General features: G+C 45.5%; 1 protein-coding gene across 3 annotated transcripts; it reads right to left on the reverse strand.

Moving 5' to 3' along the window:
- Positions 1 to 922: 922 nt before the first annotated feature.
- On the reverse strand, positions 923 to 17049 carry SNX11 (sorting nexin 11). 3 transcript variants are annotated; one of them, XM_070394043.1, is made up of 8 exons: positions 16986 to 17049; positions 13670 to 13724; positions 13133 to 13219; positions 12726 to 12826; positions 11159 to 11254; positions 10491 to 10703; positions 9733 to 9808; positions 923 to 1216 (listed from the first exon to the last, which is right to left on the reverse strand). In XM_070394043.1, the coding sequence occupies exons 2-8, from the start codon at positions 13691 to 13693 to the stop codon at positions 1205 to 1207; spliced, it is 609 nt and encodes a 202-aa protein (XP_070250144.1). In that variant the 5' UTR covers positions 13694 to 13724; positions 16986 to 17049; the 3' UTR covers positions 923 to 1204. The 3 variants fall into 3 exon arrangements, with proteins under 3 accessions (XP_070250144.1, XP_070250143.1, XP_070250142.1); XM_070394042.1 differs by lacking the exon at positions 923 to 1216 and adding an exon at positions 8317 to 8658; XM_070394041.1 differs by lacking the exon at positions 923 to 1216 and having other exon boundaries at positions 8570 to 9808.
- Between the last annotated feature and the right edge of the window lie 5788 nt (positions 17050 to 22837).

Below are 22837 nucleotides of genomic sequence, written 5' to 3' on the forward strand. Positions count from 1 at the left end.
TAAGAATGGGTTCTTCATAGCCACTAATTGATCTGGCATGTGAAATAGGAGAGGGTTAGAGGTGGGAGACTTTTTTTTCTTCCTTGATTTTATGTAAAGGAGAGAAAATAAGAAAGCTCCGATCCTAAATTTAAGAAGCAAATGTGTTATCTGCCTTTTACAGATAAATAATTTACACAGAACTTACTGACATCCACTGGATAATCTGACCTGGGGCTGGTATAGTTTGGCCTGTATTGTCCAAACTAATATCAGAGAATACTAAATACTCTGAAAGCCATCTTTCAAGCTACATTTCATTAAAACTACATTTTTCTAGTGTTTTTTTCTGTCATCCATATAGCAAAATAGCACAGACACTGTTTAGCAGTTACCTCAATATTACATTTCCCCACACAATGGCCTGTTATATCTCTTAGAAGTCTGAATTTAATTCAAAACCAACTATATCTTTCCCTCTGGTGAATAAAAATGGGAAAGAGAATTCCTATTAAGTTTCATTTCCTAAACCCAGACAGTTTGATTCCATTTAAAGTGAACGCAATGCCAAAAGGTAGGGCTGATTAGATGTCCTCCCTCCTGTTCCAGATAGATATTTTTTCTAAACCTAATATGTAAGGAATCGCCTCGATTTCACATTCTCATTAACTTTATTTTTTGCACTTTAGCTTGCTCAGTTGAGCTGCCTTATTTGTAACCAGTTAGTCTTGCCAAGTGGCAAAACTGAGCATCTGCAAGGTGGTGACTTCAACAAAAATCACACAAAATCTGCTGTAGGAGAGGAAATGAAAGGAGAGACTATTTATTTTGTTTAAATATATTTTTATTGATTTCAGAGAGGAAGGGAGAGGAAGGGAGAGATAGAAACATCAATGATGAGAGAGAATCATTGACTGGCTGTCTCCTGAATGTTAGACCGAGCCCACAATCCAGGCACGTGCCCTTGACCGGAATTGAACCTGGGGCCCTTCGGTCCGCAGGCCGACGCTCTGTCCACTGAGCCAAACTGGCTAGGGCTGAAAAGACTCTTTAAATTCTCAGTCTGCTGCTTTGCTTGTTGAATCCCTCATAGTCTATTGCAGTTACACACCTCCAGTGACACATTTTCAAAGCCCACATTCCATGCCAGTCACTTGCGACACAATAAAGCCGTGATGTCGATGCAAAGAGCAAGACGTGGGGTGGAGGGGACGCACTCATGCCTTTACAAAGCAGCCTGAAAAAATGGAGTTGAAGCAAAGCAAGCATGAAAAAGAAAAGAAACCAAGGTATGTTATTTTCTGTTCTTCTTTGCATCTTAAGAACAAACACTCAGATGTCAGGGACAGAGGTGCTTTAATCTTTGGCCAAAAAGCTCTCCCCGCAGGTCTCCCCACCAGGAGTGGAGAGATTTGCCAATTCCCAGAGCACCAGCAAAACCGGCGGGGCTGACTTTTGAAAAAGCAGCCACTACACAGAGGATTATCCCTGCTACACAGCTCAGTGACTCCAACTAATTTTCTAGTTTGTGGATTACCATCGTCCCTTGCTCCTCCCCTCCCGTCCCCTCCTGTCCAGTCATTTCATTTCCCATTTGAATTTACAGAAATTGGGTAGAGAGTTTGAAACTACAAAGAGATTTTTCTTCTTCGAGGGATTTGAATGATTCTCCCTATTTCCCTATCACTAACTGTGCAGAAAACGTGGTGGGTTTTTTCTTTTTTCATTAGTATAAATCAATGACCATTCTTTTGCAACCCTTTGGAATTCAATTAATACATTTTTAAGATGTAGATAGATATAGATATAGATATATAATCTCCAAAAAAAAAACTATTGCATTAGAGGTACAATTAGTACAGTGGTTCTCAACCTTCCTAATGCCGCAACCCTTTAATACAGTTCCTCATGTTGTGGTGACCCCCAATTTCATTGTTACAAATTGAACATAATTAAAACATAGTGATTAATCACAAAAACAATATGTAATCATATATGTGTTTTCTGATGGTCTTAGGCAACCCCTGTGAAAGGGTCGTTTGACCCCCAAAGGGGTCGCGACCCATAGGTTGAGAACCACTGAATTAGTAGGATGACCATATAATTTATTTTCCAAACAGACACTTTAGAGACTGAAAGGGGGAGTTATTCATAATGACTCCAAGAGCACAGTTGTAAACCAGGATGAGGGATCACCCTAAAAATAAGGCAAAATGAGTTGCCCAGTCACCAGGGGAGTGGGTGGTAGATAGATTACCTGGCTCTCCTGGTACAATGTCCCTTCTAATGAAGTCCTCTCCTCTGCAGGCCTGGTATCTAGGCAAACCCTGCCAACTAGGCTTTCTTTGCCTGACGCCAGGCAGTTCTGAGAGGCCTGGTGTCTCTAGCTGCTTTGGGGCTGGCTGGCTGTCAGCAGCTGTGTGTGTTCAATTCCCTCCTGGGGCCCCATCACACCCCACCACCTCTCCACCTGGCAGAGTGCCACTGAGGGGAGCATTTTTGTGGCACAGAGCAATAATGTGCCACTTCCTGGCCTCCTGTGATGAGAGTAAGTGCCGAGAGGCTTCTAGTGCTGGTCCTCCACAAGGGCATCTGGCCCCACTGCAGACACTCTTAACCGGATGGTGAGCAGCTGGCCACCTTTTATCCCCCACATCTGATTCTGGAGCAGAAAGCACACTTCAAACACTTCCCTTTCCCCCACCATCAGACACTTGTCCAGCACTGTGCTGCCTTGAGTCACCAAGGGGCACACGCACACCACCGACATCTACTGGAAGCTCCTACAGTAAGCACCCTCGCTGGGCCTGTCGCTAACATATCCCCACCTCCGGAAAAGCATTACATTATGTTCCCTTTTTTCTCCCATTGACCCCCTCCAGCCTGCTCCCCCCCCTCCCCAGGCCTTCAGCACCCTATTGTCTGTGTCCATGGGTTATGCATATATGCATACAAGGTCTTTGGTTGATTACCGCCCACCCTCCCATCCTTCCCTCTGAGATTTGACAGTCTGTTCCATACCTGGCAGTCATTTCTTTTTTTAAAAAATTTATTTTATTGATTTTTTTTAGAGCGGAAGGGAGAGGAATAGAGATAGAAGCATCATCCATCGGCGGCATGCCCCTGACAGGGGATCAAGCCCACAACCTTGGCATGTGGCCCAACCAGATTCAAACCAGTGGCCTCTTGGTGTGAGCTACACCGGCCGGGTTTGGCGATCATTTTTTTTAAACATTTCCAAGGCAATGCAATGGAAGTTTTGGGGGGCAGAGAGGGCAAAACTTGGAGCTTATTGCTTCACTCTGTTAGTGCAGGGTTCAACCTGGCACAATTGACATTTTGAGCCAGATAATTTTATGTTGTTGGGGGCATTGTGGCATCCCTGGTCTCTAGACACTAGATACAAGTAATACTCCCCCCCCCCACCCCACCCCCCACCCCAGTTCTGACAAACAAAAATGTCCCCTGGAAACCAAATCACCCCTGGTTGAGAACCATTGTCTGGGGGCATTTGGGTGTGCTTAGGACCAAGCACAGAGAAACTGCCCTGCCTTTCAGAAGTTTGTGCTTGTGATAGGCTGGGAAGACAGAGTACGCATGCCATGAATTCCTCAGGGTTTAAGAACCACCAGCGAGCTTCTATGCTGCACAGACACCTCTGAGATTTGCTGGCCTGCACCACTGCCGATTTGCACTACAAAAATGACGTTTTCAAATGAATAAGCCCATACATGCTGGTTTAGAGCTGCATTACACCGACTCTCTCAGCAGCTCTGTGTACTGTCCGTTTCCCTTTCCAGTGGCAGAAATCCCTGAAACTCTTGGTCAGGACCAAGTGAGATGCTGTGTACTGTCCTTCAGAGCAAGAAACACGGGTTCATAGGCACAAGCTCGAAGACGGCTGCAGCTCCAGGCGGCGGCTCTGCTTCCCCCGCCTCGCAGAGTGGGCGGGTGCAGTGCTTGAGCAGTCCCCGGGCGGAAGCGAGGAGAGGCAGGACAGATTGGCATCTCCTGGTTGTGATTTTCCTGGTTCTTCATGTTAGTTTAGGGGAAAGTTTTCTCCTACAAAATGACTCCCATGAGCTGTCAGGAACCAAAAGCACAACCACAACACAACCAAAACCCATTGCCTTCTCAGGAGGCTGAGATAAGATGAGGGGTCCAGTGCCTTTGTTGTCTGCGCCCGCACAGGCCAGACAGGAGGGCCATCGCTGGCCCCGCTGCCAGCCAGAGCCCTGTCGAAGCTGCCTCCCGTGGGCCCTGAATCTGAGGCACCTGGAAGGGTTATTAGCAGGATTGGAACTCATCCCTCTGCTGGGACTAGATCATAATTACAGTAATTTTCTAACAGAGCTCAGCAGTAGGACTGTTTAATCAGCATCTGACTCCCTTGTGCTCCCAGCCCTCATCACTCAAGGAGAGGAGTGGGATGGCTCTTAAAGAGACAGTGCTCGCCTTTCAGCATTTGGAACAGATGTGCCCTAATTGGTAGAATATATCTAAGTCTCGTATGGGCAGGTTGCACTGTCTCCAACAAACCGCCTCGGGCTCTCACTATCCTGGGCCTTCTGCCAGGGACTCGGGTGGGGACGTCGGGAGGCCTGGCTTCCCACACCAACATGGCCACCAGGGAGGGGACATACACAGGGCTAGAGCACTCGTGGAAGGACTTAAACTAACTGCCCCTGCCCTAGCTCGTTTGGCTTGGTGGATAAGAGTGCTGGCTCACGGACTGAAGGGTCCTGGGTTCGAGTCCAGTCAAGAGCAATGTACCTCAGTTGCAGGCTCGATCCCCAGCCTGGTCAGGGCTCATGTGGGAGGCAACCAATTGATGTCTCTCTCACATCGATGTTTCTCTCTCTCTGTGTCTCTCTCCCTCCCTTCCACTCTCTCTAAAAATCAATGGGAAAATATCCTCGGGTGAGGATTAACAAAAAATTTATTTTTAAAAAAACTGCCCCTTCCAGATGGTATGAAGAAAAAAGTGAGTGGCTGGAAGGACAGGAAGGAGGGACTCGACAGCCACAGATAGTAATTGTGGCTGGTGGCTCTCCATAACCCAGATTACAGAAGCATCTCATGTCCCTGCCCTTCCAGGGGGGGAAATCCTTAAAGACTTTCAGGTGACCCCGTAATTCTCACTCTGGCTTTACCATCTCTCCCTACTTACTATTCAAGCCTCCCTTTCCCTGCTATGCAAGCACCTTATTTTTTCCTCCTCTGCTTGTGGAAGTGGACCAGGTCTCCCCTTAATGAAAAGGAAGCAAAATTATTCACTCTGTTCATTGAGTCAGGAGCACTGTCTCCTAAAAAGTGTGGCTCTTGTTATTCTTCTGAGTATAAATTGTCCATATTTATTGTATCTTGAGAGTTGAGGTTCCAGCACTCCAGTTCCAAAGCCAGCCATGACTAAGGTGGAACTGATTTTACCCAAGTTATTTCTCTAAGACAGCGGTTCTCAACCTGTGGGTCGCGGCCCCTTTGGGGGTCGAACGACCCTTTCACAGGGTCGCCTAAGACCATCAGAAAACACATATATAATTATATATTGTTTTTGTGATTAGTCACTATGCTTTAATTATGTTCAATTTGTAACAATGAAAATACATCCTGCATATCAGATATTTACATTACGATTCATAACAGTAGCAACATTACAGTTATGAAGTAGCAACAAAAATAATTTTATGGTTGGGGGTCACCACAACATGAGGAACTGTATTAAAGGGTCTCGGCATTAGGAAGGTTGAGAACCGCTGCTCTAAGATGTCAGGACTGGCTCCTGCTGCCCGGCTGGAAGCCAGATAGATGCGTGCGTGCGGACTTGGGCTTTGCGGCAGTTCCTGAAACAGCTCCTTAGAAGAGCTGAGGCAGGGAGCAGGTGAGAGATAAGAGGTGGGTGGGGGGCTTCCATATCGGTTAAGGAAACCCTCGGGAAGGAAGGTACAGTGGTTAGAACAGGAACAGGGACACTGTCTACAGTTCAAAGGGTTACCTTGAGCTGGGCAACGTGCCCTCTACAGAGCCGGTCCCTGCTGGCAGAGGGCCACCCGGGAGGGGTGGCTTAGGATCACTGCCCCAGCTCGACTGAGGAAGTCACTATCTTGCACAACAGTGATTATCGGCTTGGCTTTAGCCGAGTCTCAGCTGGCTGCTCACACATAAACCCACAGATGCCACTCCAGCCGACTGAATGCTCCTGCGGCCTCCGAGAGGCAGGCCGGGAGCTGGTCTTTCCATTTCTACCTCCAATCCCACCTTGCTTCCTCCAGGCCCACTGTCCTCCTCACTGGTAGGTGTTAAGAATATTCAGCAAGAGCTAAGGCATATAAACAAATTCACAAACTTAATGTCAAAAAGTCACGATCACCTCGCAGGCAAAGCTACCAGAGAGGTTACGAGTTGCCTAGGACTTGGTGTGGATCGAAGGCCTTAGCAGTCAGAAAACAGAACCGTGGAGGAGCTCTGATTTCTAAGAGCAACTGAAAAGAGAAGGGTGGTTTTTTTCTCTTAGTAGTGGTGGTTTAAGATTAAAAAAAAAAAAAAACCTGGGGGGTAGGGGGAAACACCTTGTCTTATAGAGCTTGGAAAAGACCTCTCACATGAATATATTCTACCATCATCTAAAACATATTTTTTTATTTTTTCTAAAAGGGAAAGCTTTTTTAAAAATATATATTTTATTGATTTTAGAGAGGAAGGGAGAGGGAGAGACAGAAACATCAATGATGAGAATCCTTGATTGGCTGCCTCCTGCACACCCCCTACTGGGGATCGAGCCCACAACCCAGGCATGTGCCCTTGGCCGGAATCAAACTTGGGACCCTTCAGTCCACAGGCCAATGCTCTATCCATTGAGCCAAACCAGCTAGGGCTAAAAACATATTTTTAAAAACCATGCTCAGCTCAACTCAAAAGTTTCCTCAGCTAGAAAATGAGTACAATACTTGCTCTGCCCTCCTCATTGGGCACCAAGGTCAAAAATGATGTATGTGAAACTTAGGATTTTCATACAAGAAAACCCCCCTCCCCCTCCGCCCTCCTACACAGATTTCCTTCCACCAAACAAAACCAAACCCATGAGCGTGGGATCGCTCATCCTGAGTAACAGATGACTGGCCTTGGGCCATGGAAGTAGCTGTTGGAAGAATGGTGACTACATCAGGCACAGAACCTACCTCAATCCTGAATTCTAACAAAAAAATACTTTCTTTCTACAAAACAGCTCAGTAGGCCACCGAGGTCACCTGCCATGGGAACTAGCCCTGAGTACACACAGGGACAGAACACACCACGATAAAGGCAAATGGCACTGCCTGGGTGAAGGAGGAAATGCATTTTTGCTGTTTTTCTGCTAACTGCAGGCCTGTATTATTAGAAAAATGTTTCCGTTCTTAGCACATCTCCTTCCATGGCCTACACTCAACTCTGCACCAGACAGTGAGGGGATGGTGCATGGCCTTAGATTAACTGAGATGCTGTTATATACACTGCTGTTAATGGATCGTTAAAAAAGCCAGGAGTCAGAAAAATTGCATTCGTGTCTTTGAATGGCTCCTGCTGTCCCAGCAGCCTACCCTGCTGGCAGAACTAGCTGCTGAGCACCAACTCCAGACGAAAAGGAGCGAACAGAAGAAGGCCAACCCAGCTTGCTGTTTTTTGGCTGAGTAGGGAATTGACACAGACCACCTCCGGCTCCTGTCTGGAAGTTTTGAGATCAGAGAGCTTCAGGCACAGCTGGGTTCACAGCTGCACCATTTGGAGCATTGGACTCATTAATATTCATGAGTCATCCCCACCAATCGGCAGAACGGATGCCATTAGCTTAGCATCTGTCGGGTTTTTGTGAGGGTTGTGTATGGAGTTTTTTTTCCCCTTTTTAAATGAACTTCTTTTGACATTTTGGATTTGCCTCTGTAGGTTTTCTCTACTCGCCTTGCTCTGCTGCATCATATAAAGGAGAGACTCAGGGGAGGCGGGCAGGAAAGAGAGATGAGTCCCAGCCAGGGCTTTGCATCTGCCTGTTGACAAACTTTATTTCTCTTTCAGCACCTGGCACCTCAGACAGGCTTCGAGGATGGAAGCAGCATCAGGTAAATTATCCCTAACAAGGTTCATGCCCATACCTGTGAGAAGAGCTGGATCCTGGCTCTCTGGAAGACGATCCTTCCTCCAGTAGTGAACTGGAGCTGCACTCACAATGCAGGGGCTGCAGTGCACAGCTCTGAACCATTATTTCCACGCTGATAAATTCATGATTTATGAAAGTAACTAGTGCCAGCCTTCATTCCCTCCTTCTCTGCTACAGCTTGTTAGACACAAATTGCAACAACAGTCTTAAATAGTTGAATTTTATTTCAGGCCAAAGCCCCTCAACTCTGAACTAAATGCCATGACAGTCCCACAGCACAGGCTGGTAAGAGAGCGCAGAGGGATAGCCAGGAGGGAAGAGTGGGCGAGAAGAACCACACACAAACCCAAGTGCAGAGCAATGCCGAACGCCAGCGGCACGCATCCCCTACCAGCTCCGGCTCTCAGCGGAGGGGAATTATGGCAGCAGGAGGGCAGAATGCCTCATTGTCTGAAGGAAGGCGCGTTGTTCCTCATCTCCGTCCCTAGAGCCCTCTCTCCAGAAAGAAACAAAGCCTTGGGCCCCATTGGATTGAACATATGGCCGCCCTGCAACACAGCAGAGGGACACTGTAGTGGCTGAAGCCCTGGGAGGCAGGGAGCTGTTACTAAGGGGGAAAAAGGGGGTTCCAAAAAAAGAAAGGAGCTCATTCTATCCTGCAGAAAAGATGCTCACGTCTCTGCTTTATAACCAGAAGAGACGGTAGCAGCCCAGGACAGCCTTTTCCAAAACAAAGCTCCCTGAGCTGTTTGCCCTTCCTCGGCTGCGAACAGCCACTTCTCTTTTGTGGTGGCCGTGACCTATTTTGTGGGTCTCAGGCCCCACACAGCCAGGCTGAGGTCTTGGAATCTACAGGAAACCCTAGCGACAGGAGTCACAGCACCATTCCATTCAGTGGTATTCGTGGAGGACAAGCAAGGAGGTGGGAGAATAAATACTCCCCACCCTGTCCATGCAAGGAGGTAGGCAAGAGGCCCACCTCCCAGAATCCAAGTCCTGCAGCAAAACAGAGCAGTGGGAACACAACTACACAAGCATTTCTGCCGAGACAATATCCAGTATGGCAGCTGAAAGTCAGCCACTTACGGATCCCCCACACTGGTAACCTGAGGCAGTGCTCATGGGCCCATTAACAAACATCTCAAGAAACTCAGCTCCCAAGGGAGTAAACATGGGCCTCTATTCAAAATCAACAGCCCCTGGATCTTATGCTTAATTTATAAACATCTGCATACCGTTTATTCCTCTGGAGGAAGTTTAAGGAGATGTCGTGACCAACCTCTATGCAACCAACCTGAGCAGAGGCAACTGTCAAACACTAAGCAGCCCAACCTCCCCAACTGCCCTAGGTCCGTCCAATCCCACCCAAGTGCCTGCATCTTCTCTGTCCACTTCAGAGCAGAACCCAGAGCTCAGACCAGAACTCACTTTTCTAAAACTGTTTCTAACTGACTAGGATCCAAAGGTAGAGCGTGGTCCCCGCCCAAAGACCTCCTCACAGGCTGAGGAGCACAGGGTCCTTCATCGGGTCTTGCAAAATCACAGCATGATGATGAGGTAGGGGGAAGGGGAGGGGGGCTTTCCCAGGAAGGAGCCTCGGAGTCAACAACAGGAGCCCACACCTCAAAATGGTCCTTTTCTTCCTCAGGAGGCGTTGAGGGAGAACTACTCCTGCCCGATCTTGGAAAAAAGCAGCAACTGGAAGAGTGGGAAAGGGAAAAGAAGGGACAGATCAACAAAATGAATGGATAAACACAAGTGAAGACAAACAAAAGAATGGATTATTAGTCAGCCACAAAAAGTAATTAAGTACTGATCCACACTACAAAATGGATGCACCTTGAAAATATACTAAATAAAAGGATCCGTTTGTATGAAATATCCAGAATAGGTAAATCCAGAGACACAGAAAGTAGAGGAGTAGTTGCCAGGAACTAGGGGTTGGGGAAAATGGGGAGTCGTGCTAATGGGTACAAGGTTTCTACTGGGGTGATGAAAATGTTCTAAAATTAACCATGATGATTAATAGTTGCACAACTTTGTGAATGAACAAAAACGACTGAATTGTACATTAAAATGGTGAAATTTATGGAATGTGAATTATTTCTCAATAAAGTTATTTTAAGGGCAGGGGGGAGATAAAGGACATAAGAAAGCCTTCTCTTCTTTCTCCCCAGGTTTCTAGAAGAGAGCCTGCTACCCAGGGACGGGTAACACCATCCCTTGGCTTGAGTAAGAGAACCGCACAGGAGCAGGAGAAGGCCTCTTCTGAAAGACTACCAATGCTGGGACTTTACTTTCTCTATCAAATGGACGCCTCACTGACCCAGGTGACAGTAATCCTAGCTCCTCATGTCTCAAAAAAGAGAGCTTTAGTTACCTCTTAGGCTGGTCTCCTTTAGCCAAGTGAGAAGAGCCCTGCCTCTCTTCCTGGGCCCAGCCGCAGTTTGACATAGCGTAGCGAAGGATGGCGTCAGACACGGTCGTGCGGCTTTGGCCCCGGACACAGGCTTCTATCTCAGGCACCGAAAGCTGGCTTTGCAGGAAGAGGTGTAACTGGCTGTCTGACAGGAGGACAACACTCTGCAGGACCCTGGGGCAAACACAGGTAGGACAGCACGCGGCATCACCCTGAAGCTCTGTTCTCCCCAACCCCATCTTCTTTTTTTTTTTTTTTAAATGTCTTTTTAGTGATTTCAGAGAGGAAGGGAGAGGGGAAGGGAGAAAGAGATAGAAACAACAATGATGACAGAGAATCATTGGTCGGCTGCCTCCTGCACGCCCTGGGGATCAAGGCTGCAACCTGGGCATGTGCCCTGACTGGGAATCGAGCCGTGGCACCCTGGTTTATAAGTTGACGCTCAACCACTGAGTCACGCCGGCCAGGCCTCAACTCCATCTTCTGAAGACTCTGGCTTGAGTGAGCATGAAGAGTACAAGAAAAGGGTCCACCCCCAATGTATGTTCAATGCGCCACCCTGCCTGTCACCTTCCCCCGTCCCTGCCCCTACCTCAGAAGGCAAGGGCTAGGCTGCCATGTTCACTCACTTTTCGAGGAAGTGCTGCAGACCTTGTCGTCGCTTCTCAATGAACTCATCTGAGCTGCCAAAGAAGGTTGACTTCCCAGGAAGTTCCGGTACAGGCCTGTGGAGTCACATAATGTAACACTCAAGATAAGTGTAACATGCAAGACAGTCATATCAGCCCTGATCAAGGACATCCCCTAAAAAGAGGCACAAATCACTACAAATAGCTTTTAATAAGGTGGCAAGGGTGGGAAGCTAACAATGACTCACTGCATGCCATGTTTCAAGCCCTACGCTCAATGTTTTACAAACCTTATTTCACTAATCCTTCCAAACTCCGTGAGGAAGATATTAGTGTTCTCATTTTACTAGCAACGAAAATAATCAGAGCAGTTGAGAAAATTTCCCAGTGCCACACAGTTAATACGCAGCGGAGCTGGTATTTGAACCAAATCTATAGCTTCAAAACTCCACACTACTGCCCAGCCTGTGTTGCTCCACCAGCACATGCCTGGGTCGCAGGCTCAATCCCCAGTAGGGGGCGTGCAGGAAGCAGCCAATCTATGCTTCACTCTCCCATCAATGTTTCTCTTTCCCTCCCCTTTCCTCTTCCCAAAAATCAATACAAAAATATTTTAAAATATTTAAAACAGCCCTCACCGGTTTGGCTCAATGGATAGAGCGTCGGCCCGTGGACTAAAGGTTCCCAGTTTCCATTCCAGTCAAGGGCACATACCTTGGTTGCAGGCTCGATCCCTAGCTCAGATCCCCAGCCCCGGTCAGATGCGTGCAAGGAAGGAGGCAACCAACCCATGGGTTTCTATCACATTGATGTTTCTCTCTCTCTGCTTCCCTTCCACTCTCTCTAAAAAAAATCAATAGAAAAACATCCTCGGGTGAGGATTAACAACAACAACAAAAACCAGCAAGGCTAGAGATGCCCAACTTTTCAGGGGAATTTCCAACTGGCTCATGAAGGCCTGACCCATGATAATGGCCTCATCAGTCCCACATGGTAATTAACTGGCTAGGACCTAGGTCATCAACAGGCCATCCGTCACCAGAGCATTCAGTGACCATTCTGTGGTGGACTCACTATTCTAAATTGTCTCCAGTTTTTAGATTTATTTGGGAGGTATGGGGGAGGAGTGAACAATACTCTTTCTTAAGGCTCTCAGTCTGTTGAAAAGGTCTTTGCACATAGACACACACGTATCACAATTTTTACAAGTCAAATGGACAGGATCACCACCTGTCAAGTAAGTCCAGGTGCTAAAAAGTTTCTGATAACCAGTGATAGGCACATTTAAAATGCTAGCAGAACATGTGTTTAGCCCTAGACTAATACATACAAAAAAAGAAAAATATTTTTTACATTTCTATGGCACTCTTAGGTCAAAAAAACCTAGAAATAAGAACTCTGTTCTTTACTTTTTTTCACTAATTGGAAAACATAATTTAAGAACAGATTTCTCAGTTTCCTTAGGGCCTGGCATGTTGCCACGTTTTCCTCACTGTAAACTCGAATCCCCAAGTAAGCACCTAAAAAGCCAGTCTCAGACCCAAGAAGGAAGCAAGAGCAGACTCACACTAAACCAGCGTTTCTCTGTAGCTGCTTCCGCAGCCACACAAACTCACGGTAGCGGCGACGCACACAGGATGTCTTGGCAGTGAAGGCCTTGCTGTTGGTCTACAGGAGGAAGTACATGAAGAGGATTTAGTGGGAAAAGACCAATATCACACGAACTCCCCGTCGTCGCTCTCACTGAGGATCTAAGCCACTAGGCCACAGTCCTGATCAGGGGCTCCAACTAGAGCAAGAGGCCACCAGGCAGCCTGCCGTCAACTCTCAGGCATACCCCAGCTCTTCTTCCTCTCCTCCCTCCTTTTCTTCTGTCTTGGGCCTGGCAAACACATCCACAAACAGGCGCTGTCTCAGCACTATCCCTCAGCCCTGGCAAATGTTGATCCCAATACAGAAGTTTGATGCACTTACATGGAGGAAGATCTTATAGTCTACGTAGGAGTTCCAGGAGCCCTCATTCTGCACACGGGGGTCCTGAACACGCACAGTGATCACCTCCTGGAGGCAAGAAATGCTCCTTCAGCTTCGGCTCAACCATACAGCACGGCAGCTTTGACAACTCAGGTTGCCAGATTTTTTCCAAACAGACAGCACCAACTTTCATTCATTTGTCCATTTACTCATTAAATTCAAGGAATATTTATTGACCCATTATGTGTCAGGCACTTTTCTAAGACACTGAGGGTAGAACATGAACAAGAGATAAAAATTCTTGCCCTCGTGTAGCTTACATTCTAGTGCAGTCTAAGAAATGGAAAAGTCAGTCAAAATGGAACCTCATTTCCCAGAAATGCCTTTAGTACTGCTTTCCCTCTCCCGGTTTTATTTTGAGCTCACGGAACCACCTGGGTATTACCGTCGGAAAGATACCACGAAGCAGTGATCTGCCCCCTTTCCCAAATCCCCTCCAACGTTTGCCCACCTGTTCTGTGGGGGCCACATGCTTACCTCCTGCTCTTGGTTCTCCAACATCCTACATCAAAAGCCCATTGCAAGAAAACATCTGAGGAGATGCAAATGACAAGGGGACAATCATGTTAGTGTGCTTCTATCTTTATCACTCTTTACCCGGGAAAAAACCTGAAAAACTTTAATGGACCCTCCTGGGGAAAACCAGGCACCTTTTCTCATTCTAACGTAAAACTTAAGAGGAAGCAAAAAAAACTCACCACATTAGCTCTATGACCCAGACGAGCCCTGGGGGATTTGCCTCCCTTTTGAAACCAGGGCCAAACCCTTACGTAGGCCACCTCTAGCCAAAGCGTGTTTGGGTCTGTCTGTGCAGTGTTCGCCTCAAGCAACAAGATTCCATCGTAAACCCTTTCTGCCTGAAGACTGCAGGCAAAAACCAGTGTCTTGTGGGGGCACACAGCACAGCTGTGCAAGTGAGCTTAACATCGCCCCCTCCTGGCTGCTCAGAGACAGCCAAACCCCACCAAACAGCAGTGCTAAACCACAGTCACCTCCCCAGAGATAAGTCAGCGCTGGAGAGCAACGGGAGCACCAGAATGGGTTGCCCAGTGCTGATCTTCCCTTATCTAATCTGTTCTCCAGAACCCAAGCCAATGGTTCTAATTACCTCCTTGCTGGACATGTACCTCTCTGCCCAAACACCCCACAGCTGCACAGGGCGGCTCAGGATGTTTTCACTCCTTTGTAAAGATTCATTAAAGCCTAAGCTGCCGATTTCCCCCACGGTGGCCGTTTGCATGTGCAGCGACATCGCCCACTCCGACAAGGGGACCATGAAGGTTGCAGCACAGGGTAACTCAAGTCCAAAGGGGCCCATGATGTCACCTTCTGTTAAAATACAGCACTAATCTTATTACTCCTAGAACCACTCCAACAGCACCCACCCTGGCCGCCACCTGCGCCCCCTTCTCCTCTCTTAAGAGCGGAACAATAAGGTTTAATTTCCCTTTTCAATTTACCTTGAAATGAAAACTGACTTCAGCCAATACGTACTGCCAAAAAATGATCCCGGCTGGCTCCGGGGAAAACAAGCCTATCTCTAAGATCCCCCTCTCCTCCCCCCATTCCCATTCGTACCCACTCGTTTTTACATTCCCACAATTAATTTTAAACACATTCCCTTATTAGTTCTGCCTAACCATTAGGAGAGTGTGTAATGAGTTTCCTTCTATCTTATGTTTTGCTAACACAAGGCAAATGTTTCAGGAGAAGGGAAACTCATTTACACCACAAAATTTGCAGAGCAAACAGCTTTTCCAATTCTTCCCAGTATACCAGGTCTCTCCACACACAGACACTGCGCTGAGACAAAACTGCATGGTATGTGACAAAATTGGGCTACACCATCAAGCCACCCAAAGCTTTTATGATGGCAATACCATCTTAAACAGTATTCTTGCTGACAATCTGCTTTTTCATCGGATGCAGGCACCATTGCAAAGGGGTCCTAGACGGAAAGGTAGGTGCTGCCAAAGCCATAACAACTGATGTGCAAAATCTCGATGTAAGTAGTCAAATGCCCATGACCAAAAAAGGCCAACTCACTGTGAACAATTAATCTCCTCCGATGTAAAAATATTTCTTTCTCTTTTCTTTTCAGGCATTTGGTAAACTGCCAACATAGGAGCAGGTTAAAAGATTCTGAAATGTCTTTTCACAAAAGTAACAACAGGAAAGACAATGCCAAGGAAATCATAGCCACCCACAAGCTCGGTGGAGCTCAAACGTCTCCTGTGCCTTGAAAGGTTTGCCAAATGAAGGACTATAATTGAGTAACTAAACGGTCAGCACTCTCGGACTCAAGAAGAGTTGCCTAAGGAAGAGTTTGCACCACCTCCATGTGCAAGTTCCTCTCCTTTCCTTTGGGGCTAATACCAGTTAGAAACAAATAGCTGTAAACTGGCTTTTAAACAAATCCTAGGACCCCAAAGATGCTGTGTACTTGAATCTAAAATGAGAAGGGCACTAAGAAAGTTTCCAATGTAACTTTCCTTAAAAACACACTGGAACAAATACAAAAACCCAGACGTCAAGTAGTAACTTCTATTCTCCATTAGCTTCCTCCTCATAACGCCGCTCCTCAGAAGGAGATGGAAGTTCAGTTCTTTGGAGCGGAAAAGGGAAGTGAACTTTAGCTCTATAATCTGGGAGATGGATCCCTGTCACCCAAATGAGAATAGAGTCCGAGATTATCTCAGCTCCTTACGCAACTCAGTGCTAACTCCATTTCTTGGGTCCATTCAATCCCATCTGAAGTTTCCTCTACTTTCTCCACCTGAACCAGCACCAAGAACTCCAGCGATCGAATAAAGACTCTTATGCTTTTGCATCGGAAAAAAAAAAAAAAAAGAACTCCAGCGAGAACCCAGCTTTTTGCGGTTTACAAAAGTAGATTCTTTGTAGAGCTTTCCAATGTCATAACAATTCAAGGCTTTAGTTCCACCATTTTCCCGCCCATTTAAACGACTTCAAGAGACAGGTTAAAAAAACACACCAACCCGGTGGTAAAACTATACTGAGCCACGGAGACTTCCATCCCTTCTAACTCACTCTGGAGCCAGCTGGCAACTCAAAAAGCTCTTCTTCCTCAACGCCCACCCGCAGGTGGTGGAAGACGCCTCCAGCGTCGGACCAACCTCCGTGTGTTCTCACCAACCAGCCGTGCTCCATTCTTTTGTCCCTCTGTCACTTGCCGATCCTTCCACTTAGGAGGTAAGTCACAGAGACGACCACAAGCTAAAACACTTGCCAATACCCATAGGCCTAACCGTTTGGGTAAATGTCCCCAAACCTGTTTATTCCGGCCACACACACACACCCCTTCATTCTTAACCACCTAGGAGCAAAGGGCCACATAGTCGTTCTCCTTTGCCTGTTGAGCTTGCAGAGTGGGAAGGAAAGATGCTTTAAACTTCTGTACAAATGAGCAGAAGGCCCTGGCGGGCTAGCTCAGTTGGTCACCTGATATGCCAAGGTTTCGGGTTCCATCCCAGGGTCAGGGCACATACAAGAAGCAACCAGTGAATGTGTACATAAGTAGAACAAAGTGATGTCTCTCTCTCTCTCAAATCAATAATAATAATAATAATGAATGGAAAAGCTGGGTTTCCTTCCCTGGATCCCGAGCAGGTACAGCCTTTACGCAGAAGGTGAGACAGCCCTAGGAAGTCCAGCGAGGTCCCCATCCCCAGCGCCACTACTGCCGCTTAAGCCCGCAGCCCTCACCGGAGCAGGACCTGCCTCCCCGCACGCCCACCGCCCCCACGCGGCCGGCCCGCCCTCGCCCCCTCACCTGAGAGCAGCACCCACTCGCCACAGCGCCGGCGCCCCACCATATAGCCGGTCCCCGCTTCTCCTTCCGGGTGAGTGCCGGCACCCCAGTGCACGACGGGAGGCAGCGCCCGGCACGCCAATCCCCGGTGCCCAGGACGCCCCGCCCCCGCAGGCCCGGGCTCTTAGGGGCGATCCCGCTTCCCCCGGAGGCGCGCTGGGTCCCACCCAGGCCCTGGCGGCAGTCGGGGACCCCGAACCATTCATCCGGGTGCTGCCGGGTGGACGCCGGTGAGGGGCGACCCAGGGGCTCTGAAGTGCCATCCAGGGCCGTGCCCCGCCCATCGTAGTCAGGCCAGCCAATCAGCGGCCAGGGAGCGTCATTAAAGGTCTTAAAGGAGGGTCCGGGGAGCCGGAGGGTGAGAGGAGGCTGTCACCGAGCTCTCGGTCCTGCAAAGCGTGGTCTTGAGTGTGGGAGGATCGGGGAAGAAGGCGCCCCGGTTCCTGGAGCCCCACAAAGTCCCGAGAGCCCGCAGGTGAGCCGGGAGAGTTTTCGCCAAGACCGGGACTCAGGTTCGCAAACCGCAGGTTGTCAGTGCGAAAACGCGGACTGAAATGGTTCAGCGACACACGTTTCACTCGCCGAAACAAGCCGAAAGCAGGATGGTGCGGCTGGTTAGTGAGAAAGAACAATCCGTTGAATGCGATGAAGACTTCTTTATGTTGTTGAAATGTTCTTTAACTACCAGTTTAACGATTTTGTTAGCAAAGATGATATCAAGGAGAAAGTTACGGTCACCAATACAAGCTCCGGAGCGAAGGGCTAGGTACTATACCCAGCATCACACTGACCCTGTGGCCGGTAACGGGTGGTCCTAAATCTTTGTAAGCTTTAATGTCCTCATCTCTAACGTGAAGATTATTGACATACTTCAGAGCAGCTTTTCTCAAACTTGTTGATCTCGGGATTCCTTTGCATTCTTAAAAATCTTTAAAGACCCCAAGCAGCTTTGGTTTATGTGGGATATTCACCAAGTTAGAAATTAAATTGGAGAAATTTAAAAGCATTTTTTGGGGGGTGGTGAACACACAATACAGATGATGTATTATAGAATTGTATACCTGAAACCTGTATAATTTTATTAACCAATGTCACTTCACTACATTTAATTTAAAAAAGTTTAAATATTTATTAATTAACCTAAAACAATAATAATAAACCATTACATGTAAAGATAATATATTTTATGAACTATAACTACACTTGTTAATAATTATTGAGTAGAGCAGTGGTTCTCAACCTTCCTAATGCCGCGACCCTTTAATACAGTTCCTCATGTTGTGGTGACCCCCAATTTCATTGTTACAAATTGAACATAATTAAAGCATTGTGATTAATCACAAAAACAATATGTAATTATATATGTGTTTTCCGATGGTCTTAGGCGACCCCTGTGAAAGGGTCGTTCGACCTCCAAAGGGGTCGCGATCCACAGGTTGAGAACCGCTGAAGTAGAGTGACATTGTATTACAATTTTGCAAATTTCTTTAATGTCTGGCTTAATAGAAGACAGTTGAATTCTCTGCTTCCCCATTCTCTGTTGAACTATATTATTTTGGTCTAGGAAATGAAGAAAATCCTGTCTCACATGGATTTTTTTAGCCTTCTCTGACTATTGTGGATATCTTTCTTGATAGTAGCAAAACTCAACAAAAGGTAGTTTCTTAAAGGTTGGTTGCAATGGGGTATCTGAAACCATTTGGGAAATACTGGTTTACTGAGTTATACAGATCTTCCAAATATTGATGCATTTCATTCAATATTTTTTAAAATCGCATTTATTAAAATAACCACTGATGTCATCAGTTTTGTGAAGCTGTTAATCTCACTTTGGTGAATACCATATTTCCCAAGTTATCATTTTGGCATGAAAGCTCAAATACTGAAATAGAAATATTTTCCTTGAATGAAAGCTTATTTCATTCAAATATCCAAGTCTGAATAACCATAGTTTTTCTGTCAGTCATTCTTTCAAAAAAAAAAAATTTGTGTTCTATTATAAAGAGCAGCTAGTCTAACCTACACATCTCAAACAATTGCACAACCTTATATATTTCAGTAAGCAGCAGAAGTGCTTTATGTACATCTTCCATTTCATCACAGAGAAGATTAAAAAGACATATTCTAGGAAAGAGATTTCATAAAGTTCATAATTTGTACCATCAAGGGTAGTCTTAAGTGAAAGTGGCCTTTTAATTCTTTTTTTGCATAAGTATAGCAGTGAAGAATGCAATGACTCTGCTATAAGTTGATGCCATGCTGCCTTGATTCATACTAAGCTGCCAGCAGTTTCACCCACTGTTACTTTTGTACCATCAGTGAAAATGTCAACACAATGGAAAAGATCAAGTAATGTCTTAATATTACCAGGAAAATAATTTTGACCATGCACTGTCAAAACTGTCTCTGGCACTCTCAGACTCCATGGACTACACTTGGAGAACCACAGAGTATATCTGCAGTATGTATCCATTCACTCAGCAAATAGTTATTGAGCCCTTTCTATGAGCTGAGAACTGTTTTTGGCAGTGAGCCAAACAGAAGAATATTCTGACCTCCTGGAGCTTATATTTTAAAGAATATACCAACAGCCCTAGCCGGTTTGGCTCGGTGGATCCCCAGTTCGGGGGGTGCAGGAGGCAGCCGATCAATGATTCTTTCTCATCATTGATGTTTCTATCTCTCTCTCCCTCTTCCTTCCTCTCTGAAATCAATAAAAATATATTTTTTAAAAAGAATATAAGGGCTTTGCTTTGCATCACCCACTTGGAATATTAATACATATATTAAATAATGTGAGTGTAATATAGGTTTCACAAACAGTTGATCCCTTATCTGGAGCTTATTTTGTCAACAATTTCCAACACTTGATAACAGGGCCAATCCTTATCATATCAGAAATGCTAGCAAATTATATAAGTACCTCTCCAAGCAGTGATCCCTTCTCTTGAGAAAACTAATCAATGTCAGGGATATAGGTGCATGATTTGAGAAGTGTAGGTTTTATTACTGTCCATTATTACCTGGCAGTCACGTGAGAATCAGACTGACTGGGCGGGGAAGTAAGAGCTCTTAAGTGTATTTGCCTCTTAAAAGAGTGCTTAACCCCAAATGAATAAATCTTTAACAATAGAATTTCAAAGTAGTAATCAAAATGAAACAAAGACTCACACCCATTAGGATGGCTACTTTTAAAAAAACAATTGGAAGCATCTAGAAAGGAGAAATTGAAACCCTTCTGCACCGTTGGTAGGAATATAAACTGATGCAGCCACTGTGGAAAACAGTACGGCAGTTTCTTAAAAAAATTAGAAATAGATTTACCATAAGAACCACTTCTGGGTATGTAACCAAAAGTACTGCAAATGGTATCTCTTGAAGAATATGTGTGCACCCACGTTCATAGCAGCATTATTCACAATAGCTAAAATGTGGAAGCAACCTAAGTGCCGAACAGTGAAGGAATGAGTAAGCAAAATGATATATACATACAATGGGAAATTCTTCAGCCTTAAAAAGGGAGGAAATTTTAACATATATGACAACATATATCCATAATGTTCTTGAGAACATTACGCTAAGTGAAACAAGCCAGTCGCAAAAAGGCAAATATTATAATTCCACTTACGTTGTTAGGGACAAAAATAGAATATTGGGACTAGCTATGGTTATGGGAAATATTAATCATGCTCTGTTAACCATGATTGCCTAATTCTGGTTAAAGAAAGGACATTCTAACCTGGCTGGGAGTTGTAAGCCTCTAGGACCTGGGAGTCAACCTTGGAATGTGGTCCATTCTCATTCAAGAACTGCCTATTATCATGGAAAGATTAACAACCTTATCACCCAATCAGTAGAATCCCAACCCAGCCTGCATTGCCTACTTCCCCAGGCCTGTTTAATGGGTATAAAGTTTCAATTTTACAAATGAAAAGAGTTACAGAGATGAGTGATGGTGATGGTTGCACAACATTATGAATGTATTTAAGACCACGAACTGTACACATAAAAGTGGTTGAGATGGCAAATTATATATATATTTTTTTATTTTCTTTAATATATTTTATTGATTTCAGAGCCAAAGGGAGAGGAGAGAAAGATAGAAACATCAATGATGAGAGAGAATCATTGATTGGCTGCCTCCTGCATGCCCGACATTGGGGATTGAGCCCAAAACCTGGGCATGTGCCCTGACTGGAAATTGAACCTTAACCTCAATGTTCACCCACTGAGCTATGCTGGCCGGGCTTAGCTTACTTTGTAAGACTAACTTGAGTCTCTTGTTTATGCCTCTGGAAAACATAAGCAAAATTTGAACTGTTTCCCAAGATTGATATGAGGTAAGCACTACCCAATTCCCTATCATTTAAGAAAATTCTAGTATTGTAACTAATAACTGTGAAGAATAAAGTCATTGCTTTCCCACTAATGTAATGCTTTACAGCAGTATACCTCTAAGCCTCATTCCATGTTTTGGTTTGAGTGCTCCCATTTTACAAACTGTCTTTCAATCTGTGTGCACAATAAATGTTTACTAATTACTACTTATGATTCATTGGTTTTTCTTTGGCTATTTCTGAACCTTAGACACAAGCACGGTTTCTGCCTATTTCTGTTTCTTTGGGGTGACTGGTGGAGTGCTCATGAAGATAGGGGGATTCTTTGCTAATGCTGTCCTTTGGCACAGCTAATAAAAAGGGTAAATTCAAGATGCCATGATGACACCTACCAGAGGGACCTAACATAGTCTAATGCAAGCACGTCAAATTCGCAGCCTGTGGGCCGTATGCGGCCCAATAACGAATATTTTTGCGGTCCAGCCAATATAATGGTATGTAAAAAACCTTTTAATAAAAATTTTGTAACTTAATTTTTACAATATCCTGTTATACATAATTATTAATAATGAACGACAATGTTTGCTAATGACTGATTACTATAATCGTGTTGCATTTATTTCCCTGATGGGCCTTACTCGCAGGCGCACCATTTCTCTCCACTAATACTAGCAGTGAATACTAATATTTTAGCAGCCGATTGTCACATCATTAGTCTTGGACTGACTTGTTTGGTGTGTGCAACAGGAGATATTTCGCTTTCAGAGAACGAAAAGAGTAGGTTTATTTGCGTTAGACTTATTAATTTGTCCAGTTCTTCAGTGTCTGGTAAGTTAATGTTTAAGAAAAAATATTAATTTTTATTTAAATGTTCTATTATGTTAACGATGACTCATTTATTTCAGCCCTTTGTATTCAGCATGTCTCTATCGAAATAAACCTACGTTTCTATGAAAATTGAAGCTTTTGTTTTTTAGCGGCCCACATAAACTTAAACCTTGTTTATTTGGCCCGTGTTAGCCTTTGAGTTTGACATGCTTGGTCTAATGAGTCAGGGAAGACCTCCAAAGGAAAGTAATCTAAAGGTTGAGAAGTAGGAGCCTTACAGAAATTTGAGGAGGAGGGAATTAAGGATTTCAGAGATTTTTGGAGATTTTGTAAAGTTCTGGTGAGAAACCTGTTAAGACTCAAAAATGTTGAGAATGTGAATTACTCTCCAGAAGTGGCTCATCTTTCGGACCAAGCATCAAGGGACGTGCTTACAAAAGCACATGTTCAAATTTTCTAGGTAACAAGGTTCTAAACGACACTCCCCCAACACCTGGCAGTTTAAAAACGAAAACTCCCCGAAACCCTCCTAAACAGTGCGTGGCAGCGTAAGGCGCGCACAGCACCTTGGGTCTTGTAGTCTCGAAGAGACTCTGTGTCCCATAGAGCAGTGCGGCAGGTCGTCGCGCCTGCGCAGTGCGGGCGGCG

Source organism: Myotis yumanensis, unplaced genomic scaffold (assembly GCF_028538775.1).
Source record: "Myotis yumanensis isolate MYYU_CA2020_CCGP unplaced genomic scaffold, mMyoYum1.0.hap1 SCAF_16, whole genome shotgun sequence".
NCBI classification, from domain to species: Eukaryota; Metazoa; Chordata; class Mammalia; order Chiroptera; family Vespertilionidae; genus Myotis; species Myotis yumanensis.

Coding starts and splice junctions, on each gene's coding strand:
- SNX11 (XM_070394041.1), bottom strand. CDS start 13,693: ATGTTGGAGAACCAAGAGCAGGAG. Junction 13,220..13,669: donor TGGAGAACCAAGAGCAGGAG/GTAAGCATGTGG, acceptor TCTTGCCTCCAG/GAGGTGATCACTGTGCGTGT. Junction 11,255..12,725: donor CAGAGAAACGCTGGTTTAGT/GTGAGTCTGCTC, acceptor GTGACTCCACAG/GCCTGTACCGGAACTTCCTG.